Source organism: Anomaloglossus baeobatrachus, chromosome 9 (assembly GCF_048569485.1).
Source record: "Anomaloglossus baeobatrachus isolate aAnoBae1 chromosome 9, aAnoBae1.hap1, whole genome shotgun sequence".
NCBI lineage: Eukaryota > Metazoa > Chordata > Amphibia > Anura > Aromobatidae > Anomaloglossus > Anomaloglossus baeobatrachus.
The window spans coordinates 61866325-61885344 of record NC_134361.1 but is presented as its reverse complement, the minus strand read 5'-3'; the positions used below and the strand labels follow the sequence as shown (position 1 = coordinate 61885344).

The 19020-nt window shown below is 49.3% G+C and overlaps 1 protein-coding gene across 3 annotated transcripts in view; it reads left to right on the top strand.

The window, feature by feature from the left end:
- Nucleotides 1-19020, top strand: part of ARHGEF6 (Rac/Cdc42 guanine nucleotide exchange factor 6) — a 210417-nt gene that overhangs the window by 156361 nt on the left and 35036 nt on the right. For 2 of the 3 annotated variants that reach the window (XM_075323760.1, XM_075323762.1), the window contains exons 16-17: nt 6247-6402; nt 17043-17063. In XM_075323760.1, coding sequence (XP_075179875.1) covers nt 6247-6402; nt 17043-17063 — 177 coding nt within the window. The remainder of the gene's footprint in view (nt 1-6246; nt 6403-17042; nt 17064-19020) is intronic. The other variant, XM_075323761.1, reaches the window with a different exon arrangement.

The window sequence follows — 19020 nt, the reverse complement described above, 5'->3', positions numbered from 1 at the left end:
CCCCTGTGGCACTTGCTCAGCCAGAGCCTCTGCTAGGGGGGGCCCAGGGGGAGCCACCTGCTAACACTGTTCAGGTGACAGGGACGGAGTTTGCAAAACTCTCTGAGACTATGGCTAAGATACTAGAAGCCTTGCAGTCCAGGCCGGTATCTCAGCACAGGGACTCTGTTGATTCTTTGTTCCCGGGCCCACCTCAGCTGGACCAACAATGTCCTCCCGGGGTATCTCATGGATCCCAAGCTGAGGGTTCTGACACAGACCCCAGCCCCAGACCGACTAAGCGAGCTCGCTTAGAATTTCCCTCGACATCATCATATTGTTCAGGGTCTCAGCGAGGGGAATCGCTGGTCGATGACGCGGAAGTAGCTGATCAGGATTCTGATCCTGAGGCCGCTCTCAATCTTGATACTCCGGACGGGGACGCCATAGTGAACGACCTTATTGCGTCCATCAATCGTATGTTGGATATTTCTCCCTCAGCTCCTCCGGCGGAGGAGTCGGCTTCCCAGCAGGAGAAATTCCGTTTCAGGTTTCCCAAGCGTACACCGAGTATGTTTCTGGACCACTCTGATTTCAGAGAGGCAGTCCAGAATCACCATGCTTGTCCAGATAAGCGTTTTTCTAAGCGCCTTAAGGATACACGTTATCCCTTTCCCCCTGACGAGGTCATGGGTTGGACTCAGTGTCCCAAGGTGGATCCTCCAATCTCCAGACTGGCAGCTAGATCCATACTTGCAGTGGAAGATGGGGCTTCACTCAAAGATGCCACTGACAGGCAGATGGAGCTCTGGTTGAAATCCATCTATGAAGCTATCGGCGCTTCTTTTGCCCCAGCATTCGCAGCCGTATGGGCGCTACAAGCTATCTCAGCAGGTCAAGCGCAAATTGACGCAGCCACACGCACGTCCGCGCCACAGGTGGCGTCCATAACCACTCAGACGTCGGCATTTGCGTCTTACGCTATTAATGCTATCCTGGACTCTGCGAGCCGTACGGCGGTTGCAGCCGCCAATTCGGTGGTACTCCGCAGGGCCTTGTGGCTTCGGGAATGGAAGGCAGATTCTGTTTCCAAAAAAGCGCTTAACCAGTTTGCCAATTTCTGGCGAACGATTGTTTGGCGAGCTTTTGGATGAAATCATCAAACAATCCAAGGGAAAGGATACATCCTTACCCCAGCCCAAACCGAACATACCCCAACAGAGGAAGGGGCAGTCGAGGTTTCGGTCCTTTCGGGGCGCGGGCAGGTCCCAATTCTCCTCGTCCAAAAGGCCTCAGAAAGATCAAAGGAACTCTGATGCATGGCGGTCTAAGTCACGTCCTAAACAGACCACCGGAGGTGCCGCTACCAAAGCGGCTTCCTCATGACTTTCGGCATCCTCTCTCCGCATCCTCGGTCGGTGGCAGGCTCTCCCGCTTTTGCGACACCTGGCTGCCACGGGTAAAAGACCGTTGGGTGAGAGACATTCTGTCTCACGGTTACAAGATAGAGTTCACCTCTCGTCCCCCGACTCGATTCTTCAGGTCATCCCCGCCTCCCGAGCGAGCCGAGGCTCTTCTGCAGGCGCTGGGCATTCTGAAGGCAGAAGGAGTGGTGGTCCCTGTTCCTCTTCAGCAACAGGGCCACGGTTTTTTACTCCAACTTGTTTGTGGTCCCAAAGAAGGACGGGTCTTTTCGACCTGTCCTGGACCTGAAACTTCTCAACAAACACGTAAAGACCAGGCGGTTCCGGATGGAATCTCTCCGCTCCGTCATCGCCTCAATGTCCCAGGGAGATTTCCTTGCATCGATCGATATCAAGGATGCTTATCTCCACGTACCGATTGCTCCAGAGCACCAGCGCTTCTTGCGCTTCGCCATAGGGAACGAACACCTGCAGTTCGTGGCACTGCCGTTCGGCCTGGCAACAGCCCCACGGGTTTTCACCAAGGTTATGGCTACTGTAGTAGCGGTCCTCCACTCTCAGGGTCACTCGTGATCCCGTACTTGGACGATCTGTTGATCAAGGCACCCTCTCTAGAGGCATGCCAACACAGCCTCGACGCTACCCTGGAGACTCTCCAGAGTTTCGGGTGGATCATCAATTTTCCAAAGTCAAATCTGACACCAGCCCAATCGCTGACATACCTTGGCATGGAGTTTCATACCCTCTCAGCGATAGTGAAGCTTCCGCTGATCAAGCAGCGGTCACTACAGACAGGGGTACAATCTCTCCTTCAAGGTCGGTCACACACCTTGAGACGTCTCATGCACTTCCTGGGGAAGATGGTGGCAGCAATGGAGGCAGTTCCTTTCGCGCAGTTTCACCTGCGTCCTCTTCAATGGGACATCCTTCGCAAATGGGACAGGAAGACGTCCCTCGACAGGAACGTCTCCCTCTCGCAGGCGACCAAAGCTTCCCTTCGGTGGTGGCTTCTTCCCACTTCATTATCGAAAGGGAAATCCTTCCTACCCCCATCCTGGGAGGTGGTCACGACGGACGCGAGTCTGTCAGGGTGGGGAGCGGTTTTTCTCCACCACAGGGCTCAGGGTACGTGGACCCAGCAAGAGTCCTCGCTTCAGATCAATGTTCTGGAAATACGGGCAGTGTATCTTGCCCTGAAAGCGTTTCAGCAGTGGCTGGAAGACAAGCAGATCAGAATTCAGTCAGACAATTCCACAGCGGTGGCATACATCAACCACCAAGGCGGCACACGCAGTCGGCAAGCCTTCCAGGAAGTCCGGCGGATTCTACTGTGGGTGGAAGCCACGGCCTCCCCCATCTCCGCAGTTCACATTCCAGGCGTGGAAAACTGGGAAGCAGATTATCTCAGTCGCCAGGGCATGGACGCAGGGGAATGGTCCCTTCACCCGGACGTGTTTCAGGAGATCTGTTGCCGCTGGGGGGTGCCGGACGTCGATCTCATGGCGTCCCGGCACAACAACAAGGTACCAGCGTTCATGGCACGGTCTCAAGATCCCAGAGCTCTGGCGGCAGACGCCTTAGTTCAGGATTGGTCGCAGTTTCAGCTCCCTTATGTGTTTCCTCCGCTGGCACTGTTGCCCAGAGTGTTACGCAAGATCAGGGCCGACTGCCGCCGCGTCATCCTCGTCGCTCCAGACTGGCCGAGGCGGTCGTGGTACCCGGATCTGTGGCATCTCACGGTCGGCCAACCGTGGGCACTACCAGACCGACCAGACTTGCTATCTCAAGGGCCGTTTTTCCATCTGAATTCTGCGGCCCTCAACCTGACTGTGTGGCCATTGAGTCCTGGATCCTAGCGTCTTCTGGATTATCTCAAGACGTCATTGCCACTATGAGACAAGCTAGGAAACCAACGTCCGCCAAGATCTACCACAGGACGTGGAAAATGTTCCTGTCGTGGTGCTCTGCTCAGGGTATTTCTCCCTGGCCTTTTGCCTTGCCCACTTTTCTGTCCTTCCTTCAATCTGGACTGGAAAAGGGTTTGTCGCTCGACTCCCTTAAGGGACAAGTCTCGGCGCTCTCTGTGTTTTTCCAGAAGCGCCTAGCCAGACTTCCACAGGTACGCACGTTCCTGCAGGGGGTTTGTCACATCGTCCCTCCTTACAAGCGGCCTTTAGAACCCTGGGATCTGAACAGGGTGCTGATGGTTCTTCAGAAACCACCATTCAAGCCAATGAGGGATATTTCTCTCTCACGCCTTTCGCAGAAAGTGGTTTTCCTAGTTGCAGTCACTTCACTTAGGAGAGTGTCTGAGCTAGCAGCGCTGTCATGCAAAGCCCCTTTCCTGGTGTTTCACCAGGACAAGGTGGTTCTGCGTCCGGTTCCGGAATTTCTCCCTAAGGTGGTATCCCCCTTTCATCTCAATCAGGATATCTCCTTACCTTCTTTTTGTCCTCATCCAGTTCACCAATGTGAAAAGGATTTGCACTTGTTAGATCTGGTGAGAGCACTCAGACTCTACATTTCTCGTACGGCGCCCCTGCGCCGCTCGGATGCACTCTTTGTCCTTATCGCTGGCCAGCGTAAAGGGTCACAGGCTTCCAAATCAACCCTGGCTCGGTGGATCAAGGAGCCAATTATCGAAGCTTACCGTTCGGCTGGGCTTCCGGTTCCCTCAGGGCTGAAGGCCCATTCTACCAGAGCCGTGGGCGCGTCCTGGGCTTTGAGGCACCAGGCTACGGCTCAGCAGGTGTGTCAGGCGGCTACCTGGTCGAGCCTGCACACTTTCACGAAGCACTATCAGGTGCATACCTATGCTTCGGCGGATGCCAGCCTAGGTAGACGAGTCCTTCAGGCGGCGGTTGCCCACCTGTAGGAAGAGGCCGTTTTACGGCTCTCTTACGAGGTATTATTTTACCCACCCAGGGACTGCTTTTGGACGTCCCAATTGTCTGGGTCTCCCAATAGAGCGACAAAGAAGAAGGGAATTTTGTTTACTTGCCGTAAATTCCTTTTCTTCTAGCTCTAATTGGGAGACCCAGCACCCGCCCCTGTTTTTTTATGTACACATGTTGTTCGTGTTGAATGGTTTCAGTTCTCCGATATTCCTTCGGATTGAAGTTACTTTAAACCAGTTTATAATTCTTTTTCCTCCTTCTCGCTTTTGCACCAAAACTGAGGAGCCCGTGGGAGCACGGGGAGTGTATAGGCAGAAGGGGAGGGGCTTAACACTTTTGAGTGTAATACTTTGTGCGGCCTCCGGAGGCATAGCCTATACACCCAATTGTCTGGGTCTCCCAATTAGAGCTAGAAGAAAAGGAATTTACGGCAAGTAAACAAAATTCCCTTCATTACCTGCAGAGTATGGGGCAAGATCACACCTGAGCCTCATCTATCCACCTTCTACCGATTTGAGCCTTACACGTACGGCGGATGTTGGTAACCGGTGAAAGTAGCAAAACTAAAAAGTAGCAACGACTATATCCTTTCTGCAGTACATGACCACTGCTGCCAATCACTGACCTCCGCAGGGATGCCAAGTTAGATAGCATATCACTACTGAGGTGTCTTAGTCACATGACCAAGCTTGACATTATTCTCTGAAATCATGGCTATTTTCCCTCGTCACCCCCTGTAGTAGAAGATATCACACATTCCCTGCAGCTCCCTGGCTCTCTACCCGCCTTTTGTCTGAGCAAGGATCATATCTGACAATAAACTACTTAAACTCGTGCCCGCCATACACAATAGACTAATGTTGGCCGATATACCATAACTGTAGAAAGACATGAACCGCACATCCAAAAATCATACTTTGATATCCTGCTGCTAGGCAAAAATGTATATACCTGAACATCAGGTTCTTGGTTTAACATTCTGATCAGACTTTATGATATCCACTGCCACGTCATGGTGACCCTCTGAGTTGGTCTCTAACTTATACGAAGCCTTAAAGGTGTGGCGCCGTGTGACAACCACTGCCGCAGTGACAGTGCACCACCATGACCGGTGATCTGCTGCCTCACAACACCCATGCTGCAAGGGAGAGTCCCTTGACTCCAGGCCACACCACCCACCGACACAAAACCACCACAAGAATGGCCGCCATACAGCTAACTGTAGAAAAAGACATGAATCCTACATCTAAAAATCATAGTGATCTAATGTCTCCAGGCAAAAATGTATATACAGTACCTGTACATGATAATGTTGGCCAAATTCTGCCCATATGAGCTAGTTTAGCCAATACTCTAATGTGTATGGGGGCGCCATCAAGATGACGGAGAGATGTCGATCGGGCTTGTGAGATTTTGGACTGCTGATTCCAGGAGACATTTGTCGACAGCTCTCCTAAAGAACACAGGAGCGTTCGGCCGAACAAGTGCTCCACTGGATAGGAGAGGTGACCAAGATGACCGTCGGCCAAACGATTGGTGGAACGGTCAACCAAAGCATCATTTGGCCTTTAGTCATCAAATGGTGGGCTTTAGACTGTGGATAGAACAACAGACCCAGCATTACCTTACAAATTGCTATAGAGGGACATACAGGCCGCTGTAAATAATGGCAAGTTCAAGAGAAATCATGGGTACCTGAGCCATTGACAGTCACAATTCTGCCCGGTAGCAACAAAACAAAGGTTCTGCACAGAGCTGTAAATTACTTCTGAATGTTGGTTGCATCATCTGGTTCATGTTCAACTCATATAAGTGCTTGTCTGTTTGTATTGCATGGATTATATTCTTGGATATACCCTTTAAATTACCGTATTCATACTTGATGATTGCATTTATTTACCCAGAAATATTATGTTAACTTTGTTTCATATGTTTAACGTCCCAAGTTCACAGAGAGAAAGAACCCCCCGCCTTCTCATCACACAATCTCGGTACTTCCTCGTGGCCCCCTGGAACCTCCAAAAATCTATAAAACCTGGACTCTAAGTTGTCTCCGGCCAGCCCCTCCACTCAGGCCCTCTGCTGCACTCGGCTATAAGGAGGTATGGAAACTTACAGCTGGAATAGTTTATCTCACAATTCTAGAGCTGACGTGAACACGATGACATTTAATCAAATGTAAATTGCGATTTCAGTTTTGCTGCTTTTTTTGTGGTAACAGTTTTAATGAGTTGCAGAACTGAAGTCGTTCTCACACCCTGACCAAAATTACCAAATTATTACTTGAGAGGATATATGTATGTCTAGCTGATATGATTAATGCACACGGTTGCAAAATTCAGATATCCTAATTTTTTTTTACTTTATAAAGCATAGTGATTATTTGGGACTGCTTTACTGTAAAGAGAACCGGTCAGAAACATATACACCTCCACTCCAAACTATTAATATGATTGTGTAGCCCTTTAAAAGATTAGCCTGTTGATTCCTTTATGACCCCAAAGCGATTCTCTAGCAGCGAGAAATCGTGGTTTTAAAGGGAACCTGTCACCAAATTCGGCAACTATAAGCTGCGGCCACCACCAGTGAGCTCTTATATACAGCTTTCTAGAATTCTGTATATAAGAGCCCAGGCCGCTGTGTAAAACATAAAAAAACTTTTATAATACTCACCTAAGGGGCGGTCCGGTCTAATGGGTGTCGCTGCTCTCCGGTCTGGTGCCTCATCTCTGCTCCTTCTTCTGAGGTCCTTGTGCATGAAGCGTCCTACATCATGCACACTGGCCGGCATTGAGGTCCTACGCAGGTACACTTTGATCTGCCCTGCTCAGGGTAGATCAAAGTATTGTACTGGGCATGTGCGGGCGGTCTGTAAACTTTCCTCGCGCCTGCGCATTACAGTACTTTACTCTGCCCTCAGCAGGGCAGATCAATGTGCGCCTGCGCAAGACCGTAATGCTGGCCTGTGTTGATGACGTAGAATGAGTCATCCACAGTGGGCTGGGTAGAAGGAGGACGGAAATCGCAGCAGAGAGGAGCGCTGGACCGGAGAGCAGCAGTACCCATCAGACAGGACCACCACCCTAGGTGAGCATAATAAAAGTGCTTTTTACGTTCTACAGTGCGCTTGCGCACGTCCTCAATTCTGCAATGCTCTGTATACAGTTAGGTCCAGAAATATTTGGACAGTGACACAATTTTCGCGAGTTGGGCTCTGCATGCCACCACATTTGATTTGAAATGAAACCTCTACAACAGAATTCAAGTGCAGATTGTAACGTTTAATTTGAAGGTTTGAACAAAAATATTTGATAGAAATTGTAGGAATTGTACACATTTCTTTACAAACACTCCACATTTTAGGAGATCAAAAGTAATTGGACAAATAAACCAAACCCAAACAAAATATTTTTATTTTCAATATTTTGTTGCGAATCCTTTGGAAGCAATCACTGCCTTAAGTCTGGAACCCATGGACATCACCAAACGCTGGGTTTCCTCCTTCTTAATGCTTTGCCAGGCCTTTTCAGCCGCAGCCTTCAGGTCTTGCTTGTTTGTGGGTCTTTCCGTCTTAAGTCTGGATTTGAGCAAGTGAAATGCATGCTCAATTGGGTTAAGATCTGGTGATTGACTTGGCCATTGCAGAATGTTCCACTTTTTTGCACTCATGAACTCCTGGGTAGCTTTGGCTGTATGCTTGGGGTCATTGTCCATCTGTACTATGAAGCGCCGTCCGATCAACTTTGCGGCATTTGGCTGAATCTGGACTGAAAGTATGTCCCGGTACACTTCAGAATTCATCCGGCTACTCTTGTCTGCTGTTATGTCATCAATAAACACAAGTGACCCAGTGCCATTGAAAGCCATGCATGCCCATGCCATCACGTTGCCTCCACCATGTTTTACAGAGGATGTGATGTGCCTTGGATCATGTGCCGTTCCCTTTCTTCTCCAAACATTTTTCTTCCCATCATTCTGGTACAGGTTGATCTTTGTCTCTGTCCATAGAATACTTTTCCAGAACTGAGCTGGCTTCATGAGGTGTTTTTCAGCAAATTTAACTCTGGCCTGTCTATTTTTGGAATTGATGAATGGTTTGCATCTAGATGTGAACCCTTTGTATTTACTTTCATGGAGTCTTCTCTTTACTGTTGACTTAGAGACAGATACACTTACTTCACTGAGAGTGTTCTGGACTTCAGTTGATGTTGTGAACGGGTTCTTCTTCACCAAAGAAAGTATGCAGCGATCATCCACCACTGTTGTCATCCGTGGACGCCCAGGCCTTTTTGAGTTCCCAAGCTCACCAGTCAATTCCTTTTTTCTCAGAATGTACCCGACTGTTGATTTTGCTACTCCAAGCATGTCTGCTATCTCTCTGATGGATTTTTTCTTTTTTTTCAGCCTCAGGATGTTCTGCTTCACCTCAATTGAGAGTTCCTTAGACCGCATGTTGTCTGGTCACAGCAACAGCTTCCAAATGCAAAACCACACACCTGTAATCAACCCCAGACCTTTTAACTACTTCACTGATTACAGGTTAACGAGGGAGACGCCTTCAGAGTTAATTGCAGCCCTTAGAGTCCCTTGTCCAATTACTTTTGGTCCCTTTAAAAAGATGAGGCTATGCATTACAGAGCTATGATTCCTAAACCCTTTCTCCGATTTGGATGTGAAAACTCTCATATTGCAGCTGGGAGTGTGCACTTTCAGCCCATATTATATATATAATTGTATTTCTGAACATGTTTTGTAAACAGCTAAAATAACAAAACTTGTGTCACTGTCCAAATATTTCTGGACCTAACTGTATATATATATATCCCCAGTGGTGGTGGCCGCAGCTTATAGTCACCACATCTGGTGCATCAGGGCATTGTTAGAAATAGTTGACCACCAGGTTTTGCATCAAACCTGTGACCTGGTTGTTATCCGATCTCCTAGTTAATTTCTTGGATCTCCATGTGAGTTTTGACATATGCAGCATTGTCTAAAAAAACCCCTAAATTTATTGGTGTAGAGAGGAGTTTTAGAGCACACTTGAAGACACAGGGGCTAGATATTAGTCAGATCATTTGGGGTAGTGCGTTCCAGAACACTCGCGCAGCACGAGAAAAATCTTGGAGATGGAGGTGCACAGTTTGGATTATGAAGGATGTGAGTCTATTAGTTACAGAATGGAGAACGAGAGTAGGGTGGTAGACTAAGGGGCACTTTGCACACTACGACATCGCAAGCCGATGCTGCGATGCCGTGCAAGATAGTTCCCGCCCCTGTCGCAGCTGTGATATCATGGTGATAGCTGCCGTAGTGAACATTATCACTACAGCAGCTTCACATGCACTCACCTTCCCTGCGACGTCGCTCTGGCCGGCGACCCGCCTCCTTATTAAGGGGGCGGGTCGTGCGGTGTCATAGCGACGTCACACGGCAGGCGGCCAATAGAAGCGGAGGGGCGGAGATAAGCGGGACGTAAACATCCCGCCCAACTCCTTCCTTCCGCATAGCCGGCGTGAGCCGCAGGTAGGAGATGTTCCTCGCTCCTGCGGCTTCATACACAGCGATGTGTGCTGCCGCAGAAACGAGGAACAACATCGTAACATCGGTATTTCCCAATTCATGGAAATGCCGGACCCTACACCGATGATACAATAACGACGCTTTTGCGCTCGTTAATCGTATCAAAAAGGATTTACACACTACGATATCGACTGCGAAGCCGGATGTGCGTCACTTTCGATTTGACCCCACCGACATCGCAGCTGCGATGTCGTAGTGTGCAAAGTGCCCCTTAGATGAAAGAGGAGATGTAGGGTGGTGAAGAGCTGTGTAGGTGAGAGAGGTAACTTTGTATTGTCCCTTTTGTCCTTTTTTCTGTTCTTCAAAAGTTGGGAGATCTGGGACATTTCTGGTATATTTCGGCAGCACACAAAGAGTCACACTTAATGGAGTCACAGATATCCGTCGAAAGATGACTTTGGAAGTGTGCATCGAAGTCTATTCTCCTGAATCTAGTGACAGGTTTCCTTTAATCAACTTTTTGCTGCACTTGAAGCCCCCGCAATATATTAGACAAGCCACCAATATGCGCAATGATACTGTCATAGACACCAATAGGAAACAATATAAAATGTTAGGATCCAGTGGCAGATTAGTTTTTCAATATATTATTATTTTGCTTATGTTTCATTATTATTTTTATGGCAATTAGAGTTGGCCATTATGGTAATTGTATATGTGCAACTAGGAAACAGGAAGCGCTTGAAGGTCACCCGAGACGCGCTTCGCTTAGAGCTTGTTTTATAGTCAAGAAGCCGACAACATCACGTGTGATTTTATCAAAAAGTGTCAGACTTTCTCTGTGTTATTAGAAACGTGCAGCCTTGATGTGTGATTATGTCTTCGGTCCAGATCCTCTTGGGGGTATCTCTACACATGTGGTGGGCCATCAAACCCTTCACTTAAACGACGTCTGATAGAGGGATGTGACACTTTTCAGCTCTTAGTTACAGATATAACAGATTTAAGAGGACACAACCTTTATGTCCTTTCTTAGTCAGCACTTATTGTAAATTTGTTACTTTCGCTATCACGGTAAATGGAAAATCAGTTATGACAAACATATGCTTTTTAGAAATGTTGAAAGTTGGTGCTGCTTCTCAAAGTCAGGTAGTCACCGTGCCCCAATAACCGGGCCGGTCACCGTGCCCCAATAACCGGGCCAGTCACCGGGCCCCAATAATCGGGCCAGTCACCGGGCTCCAATAATCGGGCCAGTCACCGGGCCCCAATAATCGGGCCAGTCACCGGGCCCCAATAATCGGGCCAGTCACCGGGCCCCAATAATCGGGCCAGTCACCGGGCCCCAATAATCGGGCCAGTCACCGGGCCCCAATAATCGGGCCAGTCACCGGGCCCCAATAATCGGGCCAGTCACCGGGCCCCAATAACCGGGCCGGTCACCGTGCCCCAATAACCGGGCCGGTCACCATGCCCCAATAACCGGGCCGGTCACCGTGCCCCAATAACCGGGCCGGTCACCGTGCCCCAATAACCGGGCCGGTCACCGTGCCCCAATAACCGGGCCGGTCACCGTGCCCCAATAACCGGGCCGGTCACCGTGCCCCAATAACCGGGCCGGTCACCGTGCCCCAATAGTTGGTCCGGTCACCATGCCCCAATAATTGGGCCACTCACCGTGCCCCCACAATGTGCTACAAGCCTAGTACCTCTATAACGATGATGGCTTCACAGTACCTCCATGACAATGCCTACCACAGAAAAGAAGAAAAACCATCCTTACCTCTTCCAAGTTCGATTTTGTAATAATATGCCCACTGGACAGACAATAGTGAACAGCCACAGTACCCCCCAAAAAGAGTGACATCTATTGTTTTACATCTGTATTGTCTTCATATGATAACTATCCCCAGTGTTGTCATTACAATGGCAAGAATAGTGGCCCCATAATGGTGACACAGTTTCTCGATAACAGTTTCTCCATAATGGTGACAATCACAGTGCCTCTATAGTGTTAACAGAAAAAGTACATCCATATCGATGAGTGTAACAGAGCCGCCATAGTGGTGTCTGCCACAGTGCCTCCATAGCGGTGTCTGTCACAGTGCCGCCATAGCGGTGTCTGTCACAGTGCCGCCATAGCGGTGTCTGTCACAGTGCCGCCATAGCGGTGTCTGTCACAGTGCCTCCATAGCGGTGTCTGTCACAGTGCCTCCATAGCGGTGTCTGTCACAGTGCCGCCATAGCGGTGTCTGTCACAGTGCCGCCATAGCGGTGTCTGTCACAGTTCCTCCATAGCGGTGTCTGCCACAGTGCCGCCATAGCGGTGTCTGTCACAGTTCCTCCATAGCGGTGTCTGCCACAGTGCCTCCATAGCAGTGTCTGCCACAGTGCCTCCATAGCGGTGTCTGCCACAGTGCCTCCATAGCGGTGTCTGCCACAGTGCCTCCATAGCGGTGTCTGCCACAGTGCCGCCATAGAGGTGTCTGTCACAGTTCCTCCATAGCGGTGTCTGCCACAGTGCCTCCATAGCGGTGTCTGCCACAGTGCCGCCATAGAGGTGTCTGTCACAGTTCCTCCATAGCGGTGTCTGCCACAGTGCCTCCATAGCGGTGTCTGCCACAGTGCCTCCATAGCGGTGTCTGCCACAGTGCCTCCATAGCGGTGTCTGCCACAGTGCCTCCATAGCGGTGTCTGCCACAGTGCCTCCATAGCGGTGTCTGCCACAGTGCCTCCATAGCGGTGTCTGCCACAGTGCCTCCATAGCGGTGTCTGCCACAGTGCCTCCATTGCGGTGTCTGCCACAGTGCCTCCATAGCGGTGTCTGTCACAGTGCCTCCATTGCGGTGTCTGCCACAGTGCCTCCATAGCGGTGTCTGTCACAGTGCCTCCATAGCTGTGTCTGCCACAGTGCCTCCATAGCGGTGTCTGTCACAGTGCCTCCATAGCTGTGTCTGCCACAGTGCCTCCATAGCGGTGTCTGTCACAGTGCCTCCATAGCGGTGTCTGCCACAGTGCCTCCATAGCAGATTTTACAAGATGGGAATAAGCCTTTACTGATCCATCATAATTAATTCTCTCAGGCGACAGCAGATGTTTAAGAGGACCTGTCATCGGGTCAAAAGTGGACAGTTTTTGCTCCTCAGGGTATTCAGTTTTTGTTTTTTTTTGGAGGGCTGAAGGATGTGTCTTTAGGCGGTTCTGCATTATATCCCGGTGAGATATGCCTCTTTATTAAAGACCATAACATTATCACTTAGCAAAAAGGCTGATATCTCTGGATCTGTAAGGCAGATTTAAAAGAAATAAAAACTGCATACTCTTGGGGACAGCAAGAATAAAATAAGTCCAAAAACTGGGCACTTTTGACCTGGTAATTAGTGATGAGCGAGTATGCTTGTTACTACTCGGTACTCGCACGAGTATCACTGTACTCGGTCTACTCGGCGGGTACCGAGTAATTTTGCAATACTCGTGCTGTACTCGTGGTCTTCATCCCTGCATGTTGGCGCTCTTTTGAGAGCCAGCCCTCATGCAGGGATTGGCTGGCAGACCACTGCAATGCCACAGCCCTGTTAGTTGTGGAATTGCAGTGATTGGCCGGCCTGCACAGCGTGACCGAGCCTTTATACCGGCCGGCGCGCTGTGCTCTGTACACAGCCATCTCATATTCCCTGCTTTCCACGCCCACAGGCGCCTATGATTGGTTGCAGTGAGACACGCCCCCACGCTGAGTGACAGGTGTCACACTGCACCCAATCACAGCAGCCGGTGGGCGGGTCTATACTGTGCAGTAAAATAAATAAATAAATAATTAAAAAAAACGGCGTGCGGTTCCCCCAATTTTAATACCAGCCAGATAAAGCCATACAGCTGAAGGCTGGTATTCTCAGGATGGGGAGCTCCACGTTATGGGGAGCCCCCCACCCTAACAATATCAGTCAGCAGCTGCCCAGAATTGCCGCATACATTATATGCGACAGTTCTGGGGCTGTACCCGGCTCTTCCCGATTTACCCTAGTGCGTTGGCAAATCGGGGTAATAAGGAGTTAATGGCAGCCCATAGCTGCCACTAAATCCTAGATTAATCATGTCAGGCGTCTCCCCGAGATTCCTTCCATGATTAATCTGTAAATTACAGTTAAAAAACACACACACCCGAAAAATCCTTTATTAGAAATAAAAAACACTAACAAAGTCCCTCATTACCAATTTATTAACCCCGACAAACCCTCCATGTCCGGCGTACTCCACGCACCTCCAGCGTCGCGTCCAGCTCTGCTGCATGGAAGTGACAGGAGCTGCAGAAGACACCGCCGCTCCGGTCACCTCCACGCAGCTAATGAAGACAGCCGTGCGATCAGCTGAGCTGTCACTGAGGTTACCCGCTGTCACTGGATCCAGTGACGGCGGGTAACCTCAGTGACAGCTCAGCTGATCGCGCTACTCACCTCATTTGCTGCGTGGAAGTGACCGGAGCGGCTGTGTCTTCTGCAGCTCCGGTCACCTCTATGCAGCAGCGCAGGATGCGACGCTGGAGCATCCTGGATGACGCCGGACATGGAGGGCTTTTTGGGGCTGATTAAAGTGGTGAACCAGGGTATATGTGTGTGTTTTTTATTTCTAATAAAGGATTTTTTCGGGTGTGTGTGTTTATTTACTGTAACTTACAGATTAATCATGGAGGGTGTCTCATAGACGCCTGACATGATTAATCTAGGGTTTAGTGGCAGCTATGGGCTGCCATTAACTCCTTATTACCCCGATTTGCCAAAGCACCAGGGCAAATCGGGAAGAGCCGGGTACAGCCCCAGAACTGTCGCATATAATGTATGCGGCAATTCTGGGCGGCTGCTGACTGATATTGTTAGGCTGGGGGGCTCCCCATAACGTGGAGCTCCCCATCCTGAGAATACCAGCCTTCAGCCGTATGGCTTTATCTGGCTGGCATTAAAATGGGGGGGGACCGCACGCCGTTTTTTTTTAATTATTTATTAATTTATTTTACTGCACAGTATAGACACGCCCACCGGCTGCTGTGATTGGGTGCAGTGTGACACCTGTCACTCAGCGTGGGGGCGTGTCTCACTGCAACCAATCATAGGCACCGGTGGGCGGGGAAAGCAGGGAATAGGAGATTGTTTAATGAGCGGCCGGCTTTTTCAAAATAGTAAAAGCCGCCGGTCACCTCCACGCAGCTAATGAAGGGAATAGCGCGATCAGCTGCTGTCAGTCAGGTAACTCCCGGCCACCGCTGGATCCAGCGGTGCCGCGATTAACCTCAGTGACAGCAGCTGATCGCTATACTCACCTCAGTTGGTGCATGGAGCTGACTGGAGCGGCGGTGAGTAGCGCGATCAGCTGAGCTGTCACTGAGGTTACCCGCGGCCACCGCTGCATCCACCGCTGGATCCAGGTAACCTCAGTGACAGCTCAGCTGATCGCTATACTCATCTCATTAGCTGCGTGGAGGTGACCGGAGCGGCGGTGTATTCTGCAGCTCCTGTCACTTCCATGCAGCAGAGCTGGACGCGACGCTGGAGGACTGTGGATTACGCCGGACATGGAGGGTTTGTCGGGGTTAATAAATTGGTAATGAGGGACTTTGTTAGTGTTTTTTATTTCTAATAAAGGATTTTTCGGGTGTGTGTGTTTTTTAACTGTAATTTACAGATTAATCATGGAAGGAATCTCGGGGAGACGCCTGACATGATTAATCTAGGATTTAGTGGCAGCTATGGGCTGCCATTAACTCCTTATTACCCCGATTTGCCAACGCACCAGGGTAAATCGGGAAGAGCCGGGTACAGCCCCAGAACTGTCGCATCTAATGTATGCGGCAATTCTGGGCGGCTGCTGACTGATATTGTTAGGGTGGGGGGCTCCCCATAACGTGGAGCTCCCCATCCTGAGAATACCAGCCTTCAGCCGTATGGCTTTATCTGGCTGGTATTAAAATTGGGGGGACCGCACGCCGGTTTTTTTAATTATTTAATTATTTATTTCACTGCACAGTATACACACACCGGCTGCTGTGATTGGTTGCAGTGAGACAGCTGTCACTCAGTGTGGGAGCGTGTCTCACTGCAACCAATCATAGGCGCCGAAAAGCAGGAAAGCAGAGAATACGAGATTGATTAATGAGCGGCCGGCTTTTTCAAAAGAGGAAAAGCCACCGGAGTTTGAACAGCTGTGCAGCGCCGCGGCAGTGATCGGGGAACGGTAAGTAAGAGAGAGGGGGGGGAACTGACCGACAGACTGTGAGAGGGGGACAGACAAGACAGAGAGAGACAGACCGACGGACTGAGGGAGATAGAATAAAAAAAAAAAATGACCGACATCGTTAGTAAAAAGCACAAAACGTGCGTTTTGGACATCGGACTGCCACACAAGGTTTTCATGTAAAATCTTTCATGTATTAATCTCAAAAAGTAACATACACCAGCTCTATCTCACTATTGGGTATGTGCCCTTAACATTTCCGCCATGAAAATTCATTTTGGTGTCATTTTGGAAGGTTTTCTGGTGAGTCCGTAAAAATGGCGTAAAACTCGGACAAAATTGTTCACAGCTGTGACTTTTGAGTGATAAATGCTTCAAGGGGTCTTCCCCATGCTGATGCCATGTCATTTTAGCACTCTTCTGAGACTTTTGTGACATTTTTAGGGTTTCTACATGCTGCCGGGGGGTCATTTCACAAAAATACTCGGGTCTCCCATAGGATAACATTGGGCTCGGTGCTCGGGCCGAGTACACGAGTATCTTGGGAGGCTCGGCCCGAGCTTCGAGCACCCGAGCTTTTTAGTACTCGCTCATCACTACTGGTAATAGGTCCTCTTTATCATGTGTGGTTCTTTTAGTTCAGCACAGATCATAGAACTCTTAGTATGTATAATTAACTCATTATTGTTTATATACCAGGCTCTACGCCATCTATTTTTTTTATGCCTTTTGACTTAGTAATGTTATATGACTGGTAAGTGTTACCTGAAGTTATCTTTTATAGCATTGCACTCAGATGAGCACACCCTGGAAGAACAGAACAGACGGTTGAGCAATGTATAGCTGAGTCGCTTTAATGGCACACCGCAGCGCACACAGGAAAGCTGTTTCTTCAGAGCACTGCATACTTTTCTTGGAATGAGTGGTTAAGATATTACTGTCATTTTCGACTGCTCTCTTCTTACATATATTCTTTTCTCTTTCTACATATTTATTTTAGAGGATGTCTTATATCTTAAAGGTAAGGGTAGTACCATAATGTTTTGCTGCAATCAAAAGCTTCTTCCCCTCGCCTTTAGTTTTTCCGCTTCTGTCTGTCTTAATAGCCGCCAATCCCAATGTGGTCCTTGCAATTGATTCAGAGCATTTCCTTTTAAGTGAAAATTTTAAGTGAATATAAATCCCTGACTCATCCTCCTCTCCGCGCTTATAGCTGTCCTCTTGTTATGATTGACGTGGATTATACCTTCTGTTTCATCCACATAGCCGGCTGAAATCTTGCGCAGAGCCATCATCAGTTCACGCAGGCGAACTTGAAGCCCGCTTTACACGCTGCAATGTATCTTACAATGTGTCGGCGGGGTCACGTCGTGACGCACATCCGGCATCGTAAGGTACATTGCAGTGTGTGACAGGTACGTGCGATTGCGATTGAACGGTAAAACGTTCATCGCATACACATCGTACCTTTCTCTAGAATTGCACGTCAGATTGTTCATCGTACCCGGGGTAGCACACATTGCAGTGTGTGACACCCCGGGAACGATGAACAGATCTTACCTGCATCCTGTGGCTCCCGGCCCACAATGCGGAAGGAAGGAGGTGGGTGGGATGTTTATGTCCCGCTCAGCTCCGCCCCTCCGCTTCTATTGGCCGGCTGCCGCGTGATGTCGATGTGACGCCGAACGTCCCTCCCACTCCAGGAAGTGGATGTTCGCCGCTCACATCGAGGTCGTATGGAAGGTAAGTACATGTGACGGGGATTAATCGTTTGTGCGGCACGTTCAACAAATTGAACGTGCCACACATACGATGGGGGCTTTGCAAATCGCATACAATATCATATGCGAAATTGCAACGTGTAAAGCAGGCTTTACTCTGCCCTACTGCAGGCAGAGCCTACTACAAAAGTGCGCATGCGCAAAATGGTTAGCTCTCTACGCAGGTGCAAAACTTTGCCCTGGTATGTTGATGATGCAGAAAATGTCATCCATGTCATGGGGCGAAATATTGCGCCTCTGCAGAGACCTAGACATTTTGTGCTTATGCACTTATGTATTATTCTCTGCCCACATTAGGGCAGAGCAAAGTGTGCCTGCGTCAGCCAGCGATAGCTCTGCGCAGGGCAGTTGCAAGACAAAATGTAGCATCTGTGCAGAGACCTTGCCGTTTTGCATATATGCACTTATGGATTAGGCTACTTTCACACATCAGTTTTTTTTCCATCAGGCACAATCCGGGATAAAACGGACCCGGCGCCAGATCCGTTTTATCCCCATTGATTTGTATTAGTGCCGGATTGTGCCTGATGGCCTTGCGTTGCATCCGGCTTTTGCCGGATCCGTCGTAATAGGCTAAAGCGGCGGTCGGATGGAATGTCTCTTGTAACGTTTTTTGTCTCTGACAAAAAAACGCTTCGCGCCAGATCCGGCGCGATATGGCGTGATTTATAATGGAAGCCTATGGACGCCGGATCCGGCGTAATGTGGCAAAAAGCAGATGCGGTCGCCGGATCCTTTTTTTGTAAACTGAGCATGCTCCAATTTACTGAATTAAATTGAATTTACTTACGGATCCAGCAAAAAAAAACGGACGAAACGGATGCAAAAACTGATGCGCCGGATCCATTTATTGATGGATCAGGTATACCAGAACCATCAATAAAAAAGGATCAGGCGCATCTGTTTTTTCATATTCTGCGCCGGATCCGTTGCATCAGGGACACGCCGTATTGTGCCTGATGCCAAAAAACTGATGTGTGAAAGTATCCTTAGGCTCTGTCTGCAGTAGGGCAGAGCAAAGTGTGCCTGCGCGAGCCGGTGATGGACTGCACAGGTGCTGTATTTTTTCTCACACCTGCCCTGTGCAGAGCCATTGCCACCTGACGCAGGCACACTTTGCTCCGCCCTACTGCGGGCAGAGCCTACTACATAAATGTGCATTCACAAAGTGGTTAGGTCTCTGCGCAGGCGCAAAAT